Raw genomic sequence first — 18,506 nt, forward strand, 5'->3', positions numbered from 1 at the left:
GTTTGTTTTTTAGTAAACAGACTAACAATTAACATAATGGGATAATGTTTATCACAAAAACTTAAATTATTTTCTGTAAATGCTTTTTTTTTTCCAACCTTGAAATGATTTTCTCTAGTAAATGACAGTATAGAGCTCCAGTATTGAATATTCATTTCTTTTATATGATTATTGTTTAGTTCATAACTTTTTTTTGCTAATGTAAACGTGATTAAAAGTGGTTCTGAGGCTGTTTGCACAACACTTTTGCACAATAAACGTATGGTGATTTTGTCAAGCCAACCTAAATAATTGAGCATGAGTTATGTAACACTTTCTTGTTTTTTTCTGAGTATGGGCAGTTCCCAATATTAGCCTTATCCTCTGTGATAACAGCTGGGACAAATACAGGATAAGCGTGCACTCATTGCACAGTTCAGACGGTTTCGGTTTATCTGTGTGCCAAACCCGAGGCTGAGTCACGGAGACTGAATGCACATCTCTGCACATGCAGCATGCCTATTGCACATATGAAGAGTTCAGATGCAAAAGCCTCTAAGTGCCATTTGAAATTTTCTTCTAGAATGATCATTTTTATCAAGCTTGTACTGTATATTTAAGTTCAGTAATTTCACTTAAATGGCAATGCTAATTACCTATTAATTGTTATTTAAGTGAAATTGCTGAACTTAAATATACAAGTTTGATAAAAATCATCATTAAAGAAGAAAATTTCAAATGGCATTTAGAGGCTTTTGCATCTGAACTCTTCATATGCTAATACACACTGCAAACCTTGTGGAATACAAAAGAGAGATCACTTCTAATGCAGTGCAATGAAAATGTAATGAAATCAAATAGAGGTTTTCTCCTAGTCGTGTTTGGCAGTGACATACATTCTGTTTTGTTTTGTATAGTAGTTTTGCAGAGCTCTATAAAGAAACCCATTGAACCTTTTAGTGGATGTTCCACTTAAATTACATTTCATTTAGACGATGATGTCATCCTCTCCTGTTTTCGTGTTTATTTAATTTGCAACGCATTCTCACCCCAAGGCGTCACCTTTGACCATGCTTCAATATTTGACGTTTTAGGCGCCCTTTAGCGTCACTTACATGACGCGATCCTACGGCGTCATCTAACTGACGCTAAAGGAAAGCGTCAGTAAGAGGACGCGGTTAGGTTTAGGTGTGGGGTGGGGGTAGGGTACACGCGATTCTAGGGCGTCATCTAACTGACGCTAAAGGGCCAGTTAAGGGTCAGTTAAGTGACGCCTTGGGGGTGAGAATGGGCTGTAATTTGATGAGATCATCATCCTCTCCTCACTGAAACAGAATGTAGATCCTGTCAGTCAAAGCCCTGTAAACATTAACGATCCAATTGAATCATCGGCTCATTATCTGGAGTTTATCTGGAGTTTCAACTTTGTCCTATAGAACAGAGAACACATCCAGGAACACAACTGAGAGTGACAGCACCACACCGACATACGGAATTTTTCTCTCTGGATTTTAATCTTCTGTTTTCTTGTACATGGATTCTGGTGCCTGGAACATGGCACTTCTCTCAGACAAGGTGAAGTATTGCATTCCCATTGCTTTTACTGTGATTTTCATAGTTTGGAATGGGATCGTTCTCAGGTAACAGTGCCAAATTTATGCTTGATAAAAATAAAATAAAAAAATAAAAAATAATGAAAAGCACTGATTCTTGAAACTTTGGCAAAAACATGTCCCACTAAAAAAAGTGCTAATTCTGTTGGAAATTAATAACATTTTCATGAATGAAAAGAATCAAGTTGATAATCAGGGGGTCCTTTGCACATATGTAAGGTTCTTTTGTTGGTTTATTTTTCATTTATATTATTTTAATGATTATATGCTGGCCCATTGCCTACAAAATCAGCTGTCCTCGGATAGGAGATAATCATTTCAACTTGATTAAAAAAACAAAAAGGAATAATTGAATTGAATAATATATTTACCACACAAAAGAGTACATTGCAATATGTATTAAAAACTACAAACAGTGAGTTTTGAACAATATTTACTATTATTTTGTGGTTGTTCAAAATGTGTCCCACATATTCGTCACCACCGTCAGATATTTATAAAAAGCAATAAAATCAGGCAACTACAAGGTCAACTACATTCCTCCATACCCCATTTTCAAACCTTCAGCTTTACAGCATGCTTCAAGATCACTCAAGCTCCTGTAATTTTGCTATTTTCTCTTAAACTTGTTCATATATTTGGGCACTGCTACTGTCACAACCATAACATGTCAACACCGTCTCTTTTGTATAGAAAATATTAGATTAGATTATGACATAATTGTATACTTTTTAAGAAGAGGTCTGAAGTAGCTAGCAACAGAGGGGAAACAAGATGGCTATAATGTGAACAACTCATGCATATCATGTGAAAGAGTAGGTTTTGTCACCACCGTCAGACGTCACCACCGTCAGGTTTTCTATCTGACGGTGGTGACATACCGTGTGACGGTGGTGACAAAACCCCCCAAATGGTTTATAACAGAGGCTAGAATATAATTGTAGATCACAATAAATACCAATATATTATCCTGTAATATTCCATTCACCTCTTTAATATTTTTATTTATTTAATTCCCCCTATATTTCTTCCATTCAGGCTTACACTGCATGCTACTATTAGCGCGAGTGAGAGTGAGGATGTTTCCTGATATCCTCACGGCTGTGGTTCAGCTGCAGGAATACAGCAGTTCTAATCTGAACACGTTTGATGCGATTAATTTGTGTTTCATGACGTTCATTTAGATTTTTGCCCACACTAAAAATTTGTTAAAGCCTAGCATGGATAGGAGCAGCAATAACCCCCTTGGCGTAAACAGAACAGAACCAACATAAATGTTTTGCAGATTATTTCAAAATTTAAAGTACAATATAATTCGAGAATTTATTCAGATTCTTGGGGAATCAGAATGTCAAGTCCTGACTGACGAGTGGAGCTGGGGAGGGAGGAGGGTAATGAGCTCCTGAGAAACGTGATAGCTGCTGATAATACTGAAGGAGCTTATATACAGTGATAGGCGTCATATTCCTATAGGGGGAGGTTGATCAGCTAATAGTCGGCTGATGCGAGCTTGACTAACGTGACCTGCCAGAACTAACCAGAACTAAGGATGCACATAGTGCAGCTACTGCCTACCTACACAGCACATAGTATGCACTATCCATTCCAGGCTATGCATCTCCAATGACTAAAGCCAAATGAAAATGGCATGACATCATTTAAACAAATCTAACATTCGCTGTAATTACCCCCAATTTCATAGTCATTACACTCAACTTTGACTTTATGTATTTTAGAAAGTTATGGCTAGGCAGCAGCTATCTGTAGAGGAGAGAAGGAGAAGAAACAGGGAATACCAAAAAAAGCTGAGAGAGAAAATACACAGTGAGGCAGAGTTAAATGAGGAATACCTCATAAAAGGAAAAAAATGTTTATCACAGTGCTCAAGATTGTTATTTTTTGGACCAAAGAGTTAAATGAAGTTGTTAAGCAAGAATTGATTGACTTGAGTGGTATACATTGTGGAATTGTATGTTGTAAAGAGGCCACAGTCACCACCGTCAGATTAATGTCACCACCGTCAGTTCTAAAGTCACCACCGTCAGAGGGAGTTTTATTGGTTTTAAATGAATATACTTGAAATATGATTCTTCAGTGCTGTTGAGTTATTAAAGTAATAGTCTCTTTTAATACAAAAATATGTTTGTTAAATAAAACAACATTAATTTTTCTATTTAGGCTTAAAGTAAATGTTGTATGATGTTATATCTTTTAAAGGAGTACACGCAAAACAATATAAAAAATGAACAAAAGTGAATATTCAACATTTAACAGCATATATGTGTACCAAGAATGCCAGATAATGATTTAAAAACTCTAAATACATATTAGACCAAACAAATAAAAAATAATTTGCTATTTATTTTGTCTGACGGTGTTGACAAAAACAAAGTGATAACTGGAGAAACGCCTATTTTATGAAAAAAATACAAAATGAGGAGGTTGCACCGGTGCATTGCTGAACAGCCAAGACCTTGCTTTATAATGATATACCTTCAGATTTTGTAATTTAACTAACTTTTTATTTTCAAAATTAAAACCTGTTTTATCCAAATTCCCAAGAATCACTGATAGGTTAATGGCGAACCGGCCCACCTGCTGGACCACCAGAACTGGGTGCGTCCTCCAAAATATTGTATGCTTAAAATTCATCAATTTGGAAGAATAAACAAGTATATGAAGAGTTCAGATGCAAAAGCCTCTAAATGCCATTTGAAATTTTCTTCTTTAATGATGATGTTTATAAAACATGTATATTTAAGTTCAGTGATTTCACTTAAATGGCAATGATAATTACCTATTAATTGTTATTTAAGTGAAATTACTGAACTTAAATATACAAGTTTGATAAAAATCATCATTAAAGAAGAAAGTTTCAAATGGCATTTAGAGGCTTTTGCATCTGAACTCTTCATATACTAACAGTATCAGTCTGTTTAAAGACTAATACTGTATATATACTGTATTTATATATATATATATATATATATATATATATATATACACGTACCAGTCAAAAGTCTTTTATGTTCACCTTACATTCTATACAATGCTGGGTTGTTCGAACCCAAATTTGGGTAAAATATGGACCGAATCAAATGTTTTTTTTTTTCTTTCAAAAAAATGTCCATACACTCTTATAAGAAAAGGGTCTATCAGCACTACGTATTTGGAACCCCTATAAAAGGGTTCCTCTGGGTTCTATATAGAACGTACTTGGCCAATAGAACCTTTTACCAAAAAAATTTGGTTCTATATAGAACCATTTTGGAGTTCCAAATATGAAGCGGGGGATGGAACCATTTCTGGTTCTAAATAGAACCATTTCTTCTAAGAGTGTAGCCTACTCAGAAAAATATAATTTCAACAAAAATTGCATTTTAACCCAACTTTTGAAACAACCCAGCATTTTTTTTAGATATGCTCGTACAATCTAAAAAATGCTGGGTTATTTTTAAACCAAAATGCTGGGTTGAGCATTTTGACTATGTTGCTGGGTTATTTTCTCCGTAATCAGATGACAATGACCAAGCATTTGGGTTTGTTTCGGAAACTTTGACCCTATATATGCTGTAAAAATACAGTAAAAATAGTGTTTATTGCTGTGAACTGTTTTTTCATTATCATTATTCCAGTCTTCAGTGTCGTGATCCTTCCGAAATCATTCTAAAATGCCTTTAGAAGAGACTAAAAGAGACTTCTTTAAAAACATTACATTACTCGCAATAAAAAACGATTCCAAACTTTTGACCGGTAGACTGGTACACTTTTAACCCAATTTTGGGTCAAATATGGATAAACCCAGCCATTGGGTTACATTTTTAAATTGCATGTTAATTTTTGAGTTTGTCCATATTTGACCCAAAGTTGGGTTAAAACAACCCAGCTTTTTTAAGAGTGTACTGGATAAATGATGGGGACATCATATGATCCAATAAAAAACATTTCTAATCTTTGTTCTCCTTTAATATATATATATATATATATATATATATATATATATAGTTCAGATGCAAAAGCCTCTAAGTGCCATTTGAAATTTTCTTCTAGAATGGTCATTTTTATCAAACTTGTATATTTAAGTTCAGTGATTTCACTTAAATGGCAATGATAATTACCTATTAATTGTTATTTAAGTGAAATTACTGAACTTAAATATACAAGTTTGATAAAAATCATCATTAAAGAAGAACATTTCAAATGGCATTTAGAGGCTTTTGCATCTGAACTCTTCATATATAACACTCTAAACAGAGCTATGGCACTGCTTTTTGAGAATAACCCAAAGAATGTCTTTGAGCTTGATGATCTGAGGATGAATAACCCAAAGAAAAATGATTGTCTAGGAAGAATTTGATTTAAAAAAATGTTTGAGTTCTCTATCAAATCTTGGCAAATCTGAGACATTACACTCTCAGAAAAAAAGGTACAAAAGCTGTCACTGGGGCTGTACCTTTTCAAAAGGTAAACTTTTGTCCATTTTAGGTGTTAATAGGTACATTTTAGGTGCTAATATGAACATTTTAGGTGCTAATATGTACATTTTAGGTGTTAATATGTACATTTTAGGTGCTAATAAGTACAAGGTGTTAATATGTGCATTTTAGGTGCTAATATGCACATGTTTAGTGTTAATATGTACATTTCAGGAGCTAATATGTCAATTTTAGGTGCTAATATGTACATTTTAGGTGCTAATATATACATTTTTAGTGTTAATATGTACATTTCAGGAGTTAATATGTCTATTTTAGGTCCTAATATGTATATTTTAGGTGCTAATATGTACATTTTAGGTACTAATATGTACCACTAAGGTACCAATATGCAGCCTTTGAGTACAAAAGTGTACCTTTTGAAAAGGTACAGCCCCAGTGACTGATTTTGTACCTTTTTTCCTGAGAGTGTATTGAGATTGAGATTACAAGGCTCTTTAATATAAACATCTGAGAAAACTACAGCAAACTTGCTCTCCATTTCTATCTCATCAAATCGAGAACAAAAGCGCCCTGCTATCTTGAGGTTTTATTGAACCAGTCTATTTGCTGTCCTTGAAAGTTTGTGGAAATGACAATTATACAAACCCTGAGGATAATTATCTTTTCCTAATTAGTCTAGTAACTCATCGGCGTGCACGTAAACAAGAATAAAACCCAAGGCTCCCCTCAGAGTTTTTCCATTAACAGGAAAGTTTAACTAGACTAAAATGTCATAATGACTCACGCACTCATCCATGAGAGATGTTTGCTCTGTGAGTGTTACTTTGCCATCTATAATCTAGATTTAATACAGCAATCAGTTTCCAAATGAGACTGGAAGTTAAAGTTAGCTCTTTTGCATGTTTAGCTTACATTTTTTTGATGACAAAATGCAAATGGCTTTGAGTCTCACTTCACAGGCATCCATGAAACCACCAGTTATGTGACTCTTCTATTAGCACAAGCCATACAAAACTTTGCTCAGATGAGATAAGCTTATCTTCACTGCTAAACTGCATGAGCAGGAGCAATCAGGTCGCGGGCTGCTGAAGAATCCTGTCAATGAAACACAAATAACCTGAAGGTTGAGAGAACATGCCCGTCTGGGATGAAAACTAAGCTGAGGTTTAAAGATCCCAAGGGTTTGGTATTCGTTGGAGAAATTGATCTGTTTTGGTACTAGATACCCACTGCACTTTCTCATTCTGAGCACGAGCTATAGTTTTCAGTGTGGATTTTTCATACCAAATGAAACCTTTCCTTTATATCATGGCCGTCCATGCAAGGACAAAGGGAAGTTTAATTGCTCTTTTATTATCAGTAAACTATTTCTACTTTAGTAGATTTTTCAGTTAGATTGTTTTTATTTTGGGAAACTTGCGTTTACTTCACTATTCCATAAAAACATGTCAACACGCTGATTTCACGCAGCCGCCATTTTGAAATCGAAAGCGAGGCTCCGGTGGGAAGAACCCTGGATGTACAGATAGACAACAATGCCTTGGACTACAAAGCTGAAGCTACTGCCATGATGTAAAAAACATGTTTAAAAACAGCCAATGATCAGGGCCGATTATACCCTGTCAATCAAAAGTGGGCGGAGAAACGTGTTCACACTGCGACAATAATGCATAACAGTTAAAGTTTCACTTAAAAAAAAAACTTTTGCTGATAATTTACTCACCCCCATGTCATCCAAGATGTCATTCTTTCTTCAGTCGAAAAGAAATTTGAAGAAATTTTTGATGAAAACATTCCAGGATTTTTCTCCATATAATGGACTTCAATGGGAACCAAACGGTTCAAGGTCCAAATGAGAGTTTCAGTGCAGCTTCAAAGAGCTTTAAGCGACACCAGATGATGAATAAGGGTCTTATCTGGGTAAATAATGACACAAATACCAGTAAATTGATAAGAAGTAACCATAATAAAGCAAGAGATAATCCTATTAATGCCTTTTTGGCACTAATATTTCACTGTGTGTCTAGTACACTCTTAGAAGATCTATCAGCGCTACATAATTGGAACCCCTAAAAGGTTCTATAAGTTCTAAAGGTTCACTCTTAAAAAAAGGGTTCCTCTATATAGAACCCTGGGGTTCCATAATTGGCCAATGGAACCTTTTACCAAGAAAAAAATGGTTCTATATAGAACCATTTTGAAGTTCCATATATGAATCGGGGGATGGAACCATTTCTGGTTCTAAATAGAACCATTTCTTCTAAAAGAGGGTTTGCGCTGGCGCAAGCTGTTAGTAAATCTAAGTTAGCCCCTTAATTGATCGTTCAGGTTTATTGGCGTCTGGAAAAAAAATTGAGAAACTGAAGAGAGACAAATATTACATATTGCTCAAATTGTTTGGTCTTGGCAACATTTGATTTCATATTGAATGTTTTGACTGTAGTTTTTGACACTTTGAAACATTGCTATTGGAATCTCATCGTTGAGATAAATATTACTGCATGTTTTTCAGAAGATAAAGCAAAGGTCTCGATTTGATCTCCTACAAATCTAATTGTTGTCTGCAAAAAGCATTTGAGATCAAATGAATTGCTAGATCTCATTAATGATTTTCCTTCCCGAAGGCATTACTCAATTCATTGAGGACTTTGGTCTACCAAGATAGAAAGAGTACTGTGAGAAACTGTCGCAAGAAATCCCTGCAAAGCTACACATTTGTCTTATTTTCTAGAGATATTTACTTGAGAATCAAAATGTTTTTTTGAAAAGTGTATCAAAAGTATGCTTAAATCAAGAGGAAAAAAAAATTTTCTCTTTAATTTACATTTTTCTTGTTTTAAGCATAAACTCATTTAATGTACATTCAAGAGTAATTTTCCTTCTCAAGTAAATGTATCTTATTTAAGAATGTTTAGATATTTGTATGGGAAAACAAGACAAAAAATACACAGGAAGAAAATCTTTTTTGTCTGACAACCTAATTTAATTCTGCACAGAGAGCTAATCAACTAAACCCAATAAAACAGTGACTCAAAGCCAATCTTTTCAGTCTCGACCCAGCGTGTGTGTGCTCGATAGCATGATATTCTTTTTCTTTTGTATTTCTCTTCTTTTGTCAGATGTAAAGCACGATCTAGGTCACGAGTTTTGTGTCCTTGTGCTCATTATATCAGGTGCGTGGCCACATGGATTCATTCATTTTGTCATATATTCTCCTGTCACATTTGATGCTATCCCGTTGCTTTATGCTGTAACCCGGCTCGAAGAGAGATGTTTCTGCCGGCTGTGTCACAAATAGCCAGCTGTACTTCAAATGTCATCTTTACACTAAACTACAGGTGTTCTCTGTGCTCCAGAACTAACAATGACACTGACTTTCAAATGAATACTTAATACTGCCCAACGGACACGGTTAAACTTTAATGACCGGAACAGCTTCCTGCCTCACTCTTTAATAAATTGTGGAGGGAAGTTTTACGTTCAGGACCCCAGACGTGAAGAACTAATTTCTGAAGAAGATCTGAGTGGTCACCGCCATGTTGCAAGGTGGTTTCTAGAAGGATGCTTACTATTCTAAGACAAAAAAGCCTGTGTGATGTTTTTTTTCAAGGACATCCCGAGTCTTTCTCAACAAAGTCTCAAACTGTGCTCTCTTGCTAGAGACTATTTATTTGTCATTAATCCGGATTGGCTACATTAGACGTTAAAGCCCCGTTTACACTACAAGCGACTAAGCGACACGATAGATTGTTCGACTTCACGCAGCTCTGCGCAGACCGATCGGCGGCTGACTTGAAACAGTGCATGCCGGTTAGAAATTTTGTCCGACTTGATGCAGCGCTGACTGTGATGTATGCCATCAAAGTGCCGCGAGAGCGATACGAGAGTAGCCGGAGGACTCAGCCAGCGCAGCGCAGCTTCTCAAGAGCGGCTGCACGAGCTCTGATGATGTCACAGCTGTTCCACGATTCGCCGGATTCACCGCATGACAACGATCACGTGCGTTTCGTGTTTATTCTCACACCTTCAGTTCCACTAAAGCTCACAAATCAGTATTTTATAACAGTAAACACTCTTTTCATGTAGTCGCAATGTTATATTGTGTCTTGTTTATGTTTAACAAAATAAAACTGATTAAAAAACGTTGATTCCACGTCATTGCCCAGACAGCAAACTGACATTGAATCAACGTGGAAACGACGTCTCTCATGACATCGAAACAACGTTGATTTGCTCATCGAATTAACGTTGAACCAACGTCAGACGCGGCATTCTTCAAAGCTAAATGAAAATCGAAAATTGGTTTGCTTTCATAACGTTGAAACAACGCGTTGATTTCAGGTTGATTTTCCGTTATTTTTGAAAGAATAACGCGTCTGACGTTGGTTCAACGTTAATTCGATGAGCAAAACAATGTCAGATCAACGTTGTTTCGATGTCATGTTTCCACGTTGATTGAATGTCAGTTTGCTATCTGGGTGATTATAGGCTTATTTTGAACTTTATTCTAGTTCAAACAGATGCTGTATGAAGCAGTAAAGTATTGAATGAATACTTTCACTTTATGCAAATGATGAGTGACTTTCGGGAGCGACAACCAATAGGAGTGTAGTCAGTGGAGCGCGACAGCACGTCACTCTTCAGTGCGGGAACCGGGAAGCTCATTTTAGCTATAACTTCCCAGATAGCACAAGTCTATTTGATTTGAAAAGTATAGCTGGCTAATATGAGCTGTAACTGTGGCTGAGCTGGTTAAAGCGTAAAGCCTTGTTTAAAGGGTAACAAAACCCTTGGTCAGAGCCACTCCACCCACTGGCAATATTTGAAAATGCTGAAAAAGTGGGCAGACACCAGCGGAGATAGAGGGGACGGAATAGACGCTAAAACACTCTATCCTGATCGTTTTCAATACTCACAATTCCAATTCCTGACTCCCTACAGTGCTTTTGACGACACAAGATGGTTTTTATACTGCCAAGGGCGTAGCTCGCGTGGTGAGCTGAAACCTGCGTACGTCATAACACAGTCTCATCCCAAAAAGTCATATAACTGACGTCTTGGGACGTCGACCATACGTCAATATCCGCCTTTTTAGGGCCCCCTTAAACGTCGGTAGATGGCGATCCCGGGCCGTCATACAACTGACGCTTTACCTTTAACGTCAGTTAGGTGACGGGTTAGGTTTAGGTCTGGGGTAGAGTTAGGATCCCATAACCTCATCTACCGACGTTTAAGGGGGCCCTAAAAAGGCGAATATTGATGTATGGTCAAAAGACGTCCCAAAACGTCAGTTTTATATGATGTCTTGGGATGAGACCGGGTTGTACGTCACGAAGTGCGGAACATCCAACTGCAGTAGCCACCGTTCAACCTGAAGAGGGCAGCACTAAGACGTTTTTACACCATATATTGTAGAAATAAAACACTTTATAAACAAATGTCAAAAAAGTTACTCGAATCAATGACTGGTATTAATAAAGATCCATTCTTACAGATCATTAACTAAAAAAGTGTTTAGTGTTTAGTTACTCTTTAAACTCGACGCGTCCGCATGAGTGCTGAGGTGCGCGCGGCAAAAATGACATGATTGTAATAGCACGCGTGCCTCCGCATCCCATAGGCACTACACATAATAGGCCTTTTCTCTGATTTTGACAACTCTTCACGATCGACTTAAAATGCTTCCAAGATCGACTTGGGTTGGTCATTCCTGTGACGTTACTGTTTTACGGTCAATGACAAGAAATCAGCTGTCTCACGAACGTAACCAGCACATTTAGCAAAGCCATAACACAGCGAGGGAGAAGAACTAAGTCACATGAAACAATCCAACTTCATATTTTACACCAGTGACAAGGGAAAAGTCAGTAGTGGTAGTGACGAAACGCACTCTGTAGCGCTGTTTGTTTGCGTTCTGTAAAAAATATTTTCAAGATTTGTTATCACAACATATTTTCTTTTGTCAAATCAACTTTATAATAATTGATTTAGTTGAGATAACTTATTATTTTGAGTTTCTGATGGTTAAATTAATCTCCTTCATTGTATTAACTCACTTTTTCCAGTTCAATCAACTTAAAATTTTAAGGCAACCCAGCTCACTTACTTTTTTTAAGTTAAACCAACAATATTTTTTACAGTTTAGTAATCACAACATTTTTTTTTTGTCAAATCAGCTTAAACAATTTATTTAGTTCAGATAACATATAATTTTGAGTTTCTGATGATTAAATCAATCTCCTTCATTGTATTAACTCACTTTTCCAGTTTAATGAACTTAAAATCTTAAGGCAACCAGGTTACTTTCTTTTTTAATTTAAACCATCAATTTTTTTTTACAGTGTACGGTAGAAACATGACGTCACAATATGTTGATCTTCATAGAAGCGGGTGCCCGCGGTTATCTAAATATAAATGTCTCATTCTAAAGTAATAAAAACATTATGAAGTAAGTTCTTTATACATCACTGAAAACATAGTTATGGGTGTCATATTATATTGTATTTCTGTTAATACTGAAATTTTTTTACACATTGCACCTTTAAAAGCAAACCAGATTAGCATTGCCAGCTAAAAAAGATGTTGTAGATGGTGTTTTTAGGACATTTCACCTGGTTTAGATAGTCGGCCAGGTTTTCTCTAAACCGGAGCAGTTGATATCTGCACAAAACCCCTTTAAAACCAGATCAGCTTGGACTGATACAATGCTTGGTGGATCTTATGTGAGTGACAGGTTGCTCCTCCCTTAACATGTCATCAGAAGAGAAGTTTCTGCAAAAAGGGAAGGTTGAAAGTGATTTTACTGTGTGAAAGGACCTTAGGAATTGACTTACATTTGTTTTTCTCCGAATCTCAGGGTCATTCCGGGATTGAACTCCTAGACCTGCTCCTCGAGCCCCATAAGGTCTCTCATATGGAGAGCAATGGTAACCTCCCTGCGTGGTCAATCACAGATCAAAGCGTGAGTGAAATGCCTTTTGATATTTGTGAGTTTATCTGATCAATCACAAGACCGTCCTACTCAGAGGAGTACTGAGAACATTTTATTTTGTAGTTATTTTAATAAATGAGGCGCCCTGAAAGTCTTCTTGTAAACACAGCGACAGCACATGTCTGACCCATTTCTGTCCGTCAACTTGTGTGTGTGTTTGTCTCTGATCTGATATTGGGAACTGTTGAGAAGATCTATTATGCTCACCAAGGCTCCATTTAGTTGATCAAAAATACAGTGAAAACTAATATTGTGAAATATTATTATAATTTAAAATAACTGTTTTATATCCGTAATATATTTTAAAATGTATTCCTATGATCAAAGCTGAATTTTCAGCATCATTACTCCAGGCTTCAGTGTCACATGATCCTTCAGAAATCATTCTGATATGATGATTTGCTGTATTTAGGAATTTAATTTCCCTTGAAACATGATGCTACATGAGGGACATTGATGGATGTCATAGCTGGTTGGGTTCATTTATTAAAGATGCCATTAGTACATACTAACAAGGGTGCAAAGCAATACTGGAGACAGAAAGAAAACTGTTGAGCAATGAACAATTCAAGACAAACTAGGACTTATTAACTGATCGAAAATTTAACATTTGTTTATGACTAAGAATAAGCTTATTTAGCAAGATGACAAAATGCACCTGCTGTAAAATAACCATATTTTTGTTGTACAAAAATTGTGATGGCAATATCTGCATCAAAATATTTATTACAAATGGCTATATTTTATATTCATTATAAATGGAAATATTTGTTTTCTTATTTTGTGTGTTATATATTTTGTGTAAATATAGATGTATCTTTGTAAAATGTAATTCTCTTACATTATTATTGGAATTGACGCTTGCATGAAGAACCATTTAGACCCTTTTCCATTCCACAAATGGTCCTATATAGAGGGAAAAAGGTATTTAGATGTTTTAAAATGTTCTTCACCCCCTGAATCTGGAAAGAGATTCTTTAAGAACTGGGGAACAAAAAATTAGACTTTGTAATCAATACCGCCTAAACCAAAACCAAGACACTACCCAGACCAGAGGGTCTCAAGACCAAGACAAGACCAAGTCGAGACCAAGACCAAGACAAGACCAAGTCGAGACCGAGACCAAGACAAGACCAAGACCAAGACAGACCAAGTCGAGACCGAGACCAAGACCAAGTCGAGACCAAGTCAAGACCAAGACAGACCAAGTCAAGACCAAGACCAAGTCGAGACCAAGACGAGACCAAGAACGAGACCAAGACCAAGACCAAGTCGTGACCAAGACCGAGACAGACCAAGTCGAGACCAAGAACGAGACCAAGACCAAGACCAAGACAGACCAAGTCGAGACCGAGACCAAGACCAAGTCAAGACCAAGTCAAGACCAAGACAGACCAAGTCGAGACCAAGACCAAGACAGACTGAGACCAAGACCAAGTCGAGACCGAGACCGAGACCAAGTCGTGACCAAGACCGAGACAGACCAAGTCGAGACCAAGACAAAGACCAAGTCGAGGCCAAGACAGACCAAGTCGAGACCAAGAACGAGACCAAGTCGAGATCAAGACCGAGAATGACCAAGTTGAGACCAAGACAAAGACCAAGTCGAGGCCAAGACAGACCAAGTCGAGACCAAGAACGAGACCAAGTCGAGATCAAGACCGAGACAGACCAAGTCGAGACCAAGTCGAGACCAAGACAAAGACCAAGTTGAGACCAAGACAGACCAAGTCGAGACCAAGACAGACCAAGTCGAGATCAAGACCGAGACCAAGTCGAGACCGGAGGGGGGAAAACAGACTAGTGTTGTTGAAGCCAAGCAATAACTTGCATTGCCTGCCTATCTCTGCCGATTTAGAAGTCTCCAAATGAATCCATTCTGCAACTTTTAAATACATAATTGTATTTTAAAAAACGAAATTATAAGCTTAAGTGCAGGATCTGAAAGATATCGTTGTAGATATTATAGTATTGTATTGTTAAATCCCGCGACCACTATGCTGGTCTGAGACACTGAGACCAAGACAAGACCGAGAGGTCCGAGACCAAGACAAGACCAAAGACCGTCAAGGCCGTGACAAGACCGAGACGTAAAAGCGGTGTCGAGACCGGTCACGAGACATCCAGCACTACAAAAATAGTTCCTCTGTTCTATAGCATTGCTATGAAAACCCGCTTTATTTTTTTTTTGTCGGAGAAATTTAACTCCAGCATGAAAGTAACCCTGAGATAATGTACTTTAGAGCCACGATGTGCATGTTTCTGCTATGACAGTGTGTATATTTTCTGTGTTTTGTGTGTGTCCTGATCCCTGCAGAGTCAGTGTCATGGTGAAGGTGGTGTTGATGACTTCCTGGACTCCCTGCTGTCAGAGCCCTGCTCTCCTCTCTGGGTCCCTTCACCCTGTGACAGTGGAATCAGTGACGACACCCCGTCAGACCACCTGGACAGCCCCCCACCACCCCCCACCAGCCCGCTCTTCGACTCCATCTTCCTCCCTCCGCATCCTCATCTTCTTCCTCAGCCGGCCGCTCACGGCACAAACACAGAGCCGGATATCTCCATTGATCTGGGTGAGATTTCATTTTCCAAACAGCAGTCCCACCAAAATCTTTTTTATTACTATAATTTTGCAGTCAAAACAACAACAACAATCATTATATCAAGACAAATTTAAAGAGTACAGTTAGGGTGACTACACACTGCATCAGAGATGGACACTAAAGTAGAGATGCACCGATGTAAAAGCAAGTATTTTCTATTATCGGCCAATGCCTGATTGTTTAAAAACAGCCAATGATCATGGCCGATTATATCCTGTCAGTCAACAGGGGGCTGAAAAATCTCTCGAGTTGAATTTAGGACAAGTTAACGCGACAATAACGCATTAAAAATAGTGATGTCCGTTTCATTCTTTCCAATGAACCTGTTTTATTGGTTCACAAATATACACCAATCTTTCTTATTAATGCTGACTAGTGCTGGTTGGAAGAAATAGCTATATGGTTCATTGATCAGTACTTTTTACATTTAACACAAAATAAGTACATTTAAAATCTAGCACTTTTGTACTTTTATAGGCTAAAACTTTTTAAGTACTTTTACTCAAGTACTTTATTCGTGACATTCGTCCACCACTGTCTTTTATAGCTCAGGAAAGATTTTTTTTGTTCGTTTTTTAAGTAAAGTGTCGTAAGGCATTGTTGAAATCTCTACTGTAACTAACACAACAATAACACATTAACGGTTGAAAAATAGCAACGTTAAAGCAGGCTCTATACATGGATTTCTTGGCAACGTCATCACTGCTTGCACACGTTTCGTGGTTTCGTGTAGTAGCATAGTGATGGTGTCTGTAACGTAAACAAGCGTAACGTAACTTATATAAAAGCAAATTTTAGTAGATGCTGCACTGCTAACATTAATAACCTAACATAATTCATACATATCAGACGGACAAGCAGATCCAACTAAAATCACTTTTTATTGAGTCAGCAGTAACAAATAAAGAAGAGCTTCAATACTTGGAAAAAGGTTGTTGCAGTAGTGGACCAGCTCACCAATCTGGATTTCCACCTCTGGTAATGTTTGTAGGAAAGGAAACCCGTGTATTTGGCTGTATGAATTGCCTGTAGTTCAAGCCAGGTTGCCAGATCCATAGTTTTTCCCTACACTAAAGATTATTTAAAGCACGCCTCCCATCAAATAATCACAAAGAGCTTTGTGCTTTGTTACTTAAAAACAACAAGTAAACAAGACTTGTAAACAAGTCTCAGCTTTAAAATTCTGTCCATTTTATGTATGAACATCAGAAGGTATGTTAAAACATACGGTACAAACAACTTATATCTCATGTAATCGCTTAATCAGTTTTTCAACCATAGAAAGACGGCAATAATTTAATGTTGAATTTACCTCAGGAAAGTTATCCAATGCTCACAGTTCGTTAGTTAGCTATTAAAAAGACTAGAGAAGAGCTTATTTAAATCTACTGTGCAACCGAGTTGCATAGGCTACAAACATTTCAGTTTATTTATTTGAGATCAAGAAATCAACTCAACTCTGTAGAAAACATACATTTTTTTTTTGTTTTTGTTAACATGATAACAGGGTTTGTATTGTTCAATTATTCTCTGATTTAGGCCATTCAGTGTGACCACTCAGCAACACTCATGCTCTGGGATACAGCAGCAAGACAGACAAACAATTGTTGATCAATTTGGTTAGCCTCGGGATTCCACTATGTTTGAGTGGAATTACAAATTCCTGTAAGCCTCGCAAAACCATGAGAACACATTATAGACTTTCAAAGCTTTCAGAGTTCAAAGCCTGAGGGAATAATCAACCCTTATAGTACACTTATAAATCTGAGCAGCCTGTGATCTTCCTTAGGAAGCAGACCAGGCACATTTTACTTACTGCTGCTACTGTACTAACATCACATTACAAACAAAATTAACTTTTATTTGACTTGGGTCAGTAAGCAACCAGCTATCAACCACTCACAACACCCTATAACCATCCAGAACAGCAGCAACCACAGAAATGTGAGAAGAACGGGTCAGAACACCTTAGCAACTAATAGCCATGCCCTAGCAACCACTCAGCAACACCGATAAAAACCATCTAAACAATAGCAACCGCTCAGAAAAGTGCTAACAACCACAGAGAACACCTTAGCATTAGCATAGCAATGCCCTAGACATCATCTGGAGATGTGATAAACACTCAGAATACCTTGACAACCGCATAGCAACGCCTAGGCACTTAGAAATAGGGTAACGACCCCTTGGAACCCATTAGTGGCAACAACCATTAGAACACCCTGGCAACTGCACAGCAACGCCCTAGCAACCACCTATAACTATGATAAACACTTAGAACACCTTAGCAACCACCTAGTGGTAAACTCTCAGAACAACCTAACCATTTGCCAACATCCTATAAAACACCTAAACTCTATCTACCATGCAATGTGATAACAACCTAACTCTGAGAAAAAGAAAGGATATTTTTTTTGTGTGAAGTAAATGCATTCTGTGATGTAAAACATCTCCTGTCTGTGTGTGTGTGTGTGTGTGTGTGTGTGTTGTGCGTGCAGCAGATTGGGAGTCCTGTCTGTTCACTGACGGTCTGACAGACTCTCACTGCACGAGAACTCAACCAACCCCTGTTTACCAGCTCACTGTGAAAGATCTGCTGCTCTCCAACATCGGAGAACCGGTGAGTACTGACAGAACATGAACAGAACCCATTTTGTGTATGTGACTAAACAGTCCTGTTGTGACATTCAGTGTGACACATACAGTGTCGACAAGTGTTTTCACACAGTAAAACCTGATGAGTTGGTTCAACTCAAACCGTTTGAGGAAACCGATTGCCTTAAATCATTTAAGTTTATTAACTCAAACAATTTAAGCATAAAAAAATATTTGATTTGTTTCCAAGTAACTCAATAACTTACTGTTAAGATAACTTGGGTAA

General features: G+C 37.4%; 1 protein-coding gene across 2 annotated transcripts in view; it reads left to right on the forward strand.

The window, feature by feature from the left end:
- The first annotated feature begins 1,414 nt into the window (after nucleotides 1-1,414).
- Nucleotides 1,415-18,506, forward strand: part of creb3l3b (cAMP responsive element binding protein 3 like 3b) — a 54,558-nt gene continuing 37,466 nt past the window's right edge. Inside the window, exons 1-4 of one of the 2 annotated variants that reach the window (XM_089131533.1) lie at nucleotides 1,415-1,554; nucleotides 12,888-12,992; nucleotides 15,340-15,595; nucleotides 18,127-18,245. In XM_089131533.1, the coding sequence (XP_088987659.1) occupies nucleotides 1,513-1,554; nucleotides 12,888-12,992; nucleotides 15,340-15,595; nucleotides 18,127-18,245 (522 nt within the window). In that variant the 5' untranslated portion in view covers nucleotides 1,415-1,512. Of the gene's footprint in view, nucleotides 1,555-12,887; nucleotides 12,993-15,339; nucleotides 15,596-18,123; nucleotides 18,246-18,506 lie in introns of both variants that reach the window. The other variant, XM_089131532.1, reaches the window with a different exon arrangement.

The sequence above is a fragment of the Pimephales promelas genome, chromosome 5 (assembly GCF_988280905.1).
Source record: "Pimephales promelas chromosome 5, fPimPro1.hap1.1, whole genome shotgun sequence".
NCBI lineage: Eukaryota > Metazoa > Chordata > Actinopteri > Cypriniformes > Leuciscidae > Pimephales > Pimephales promelas.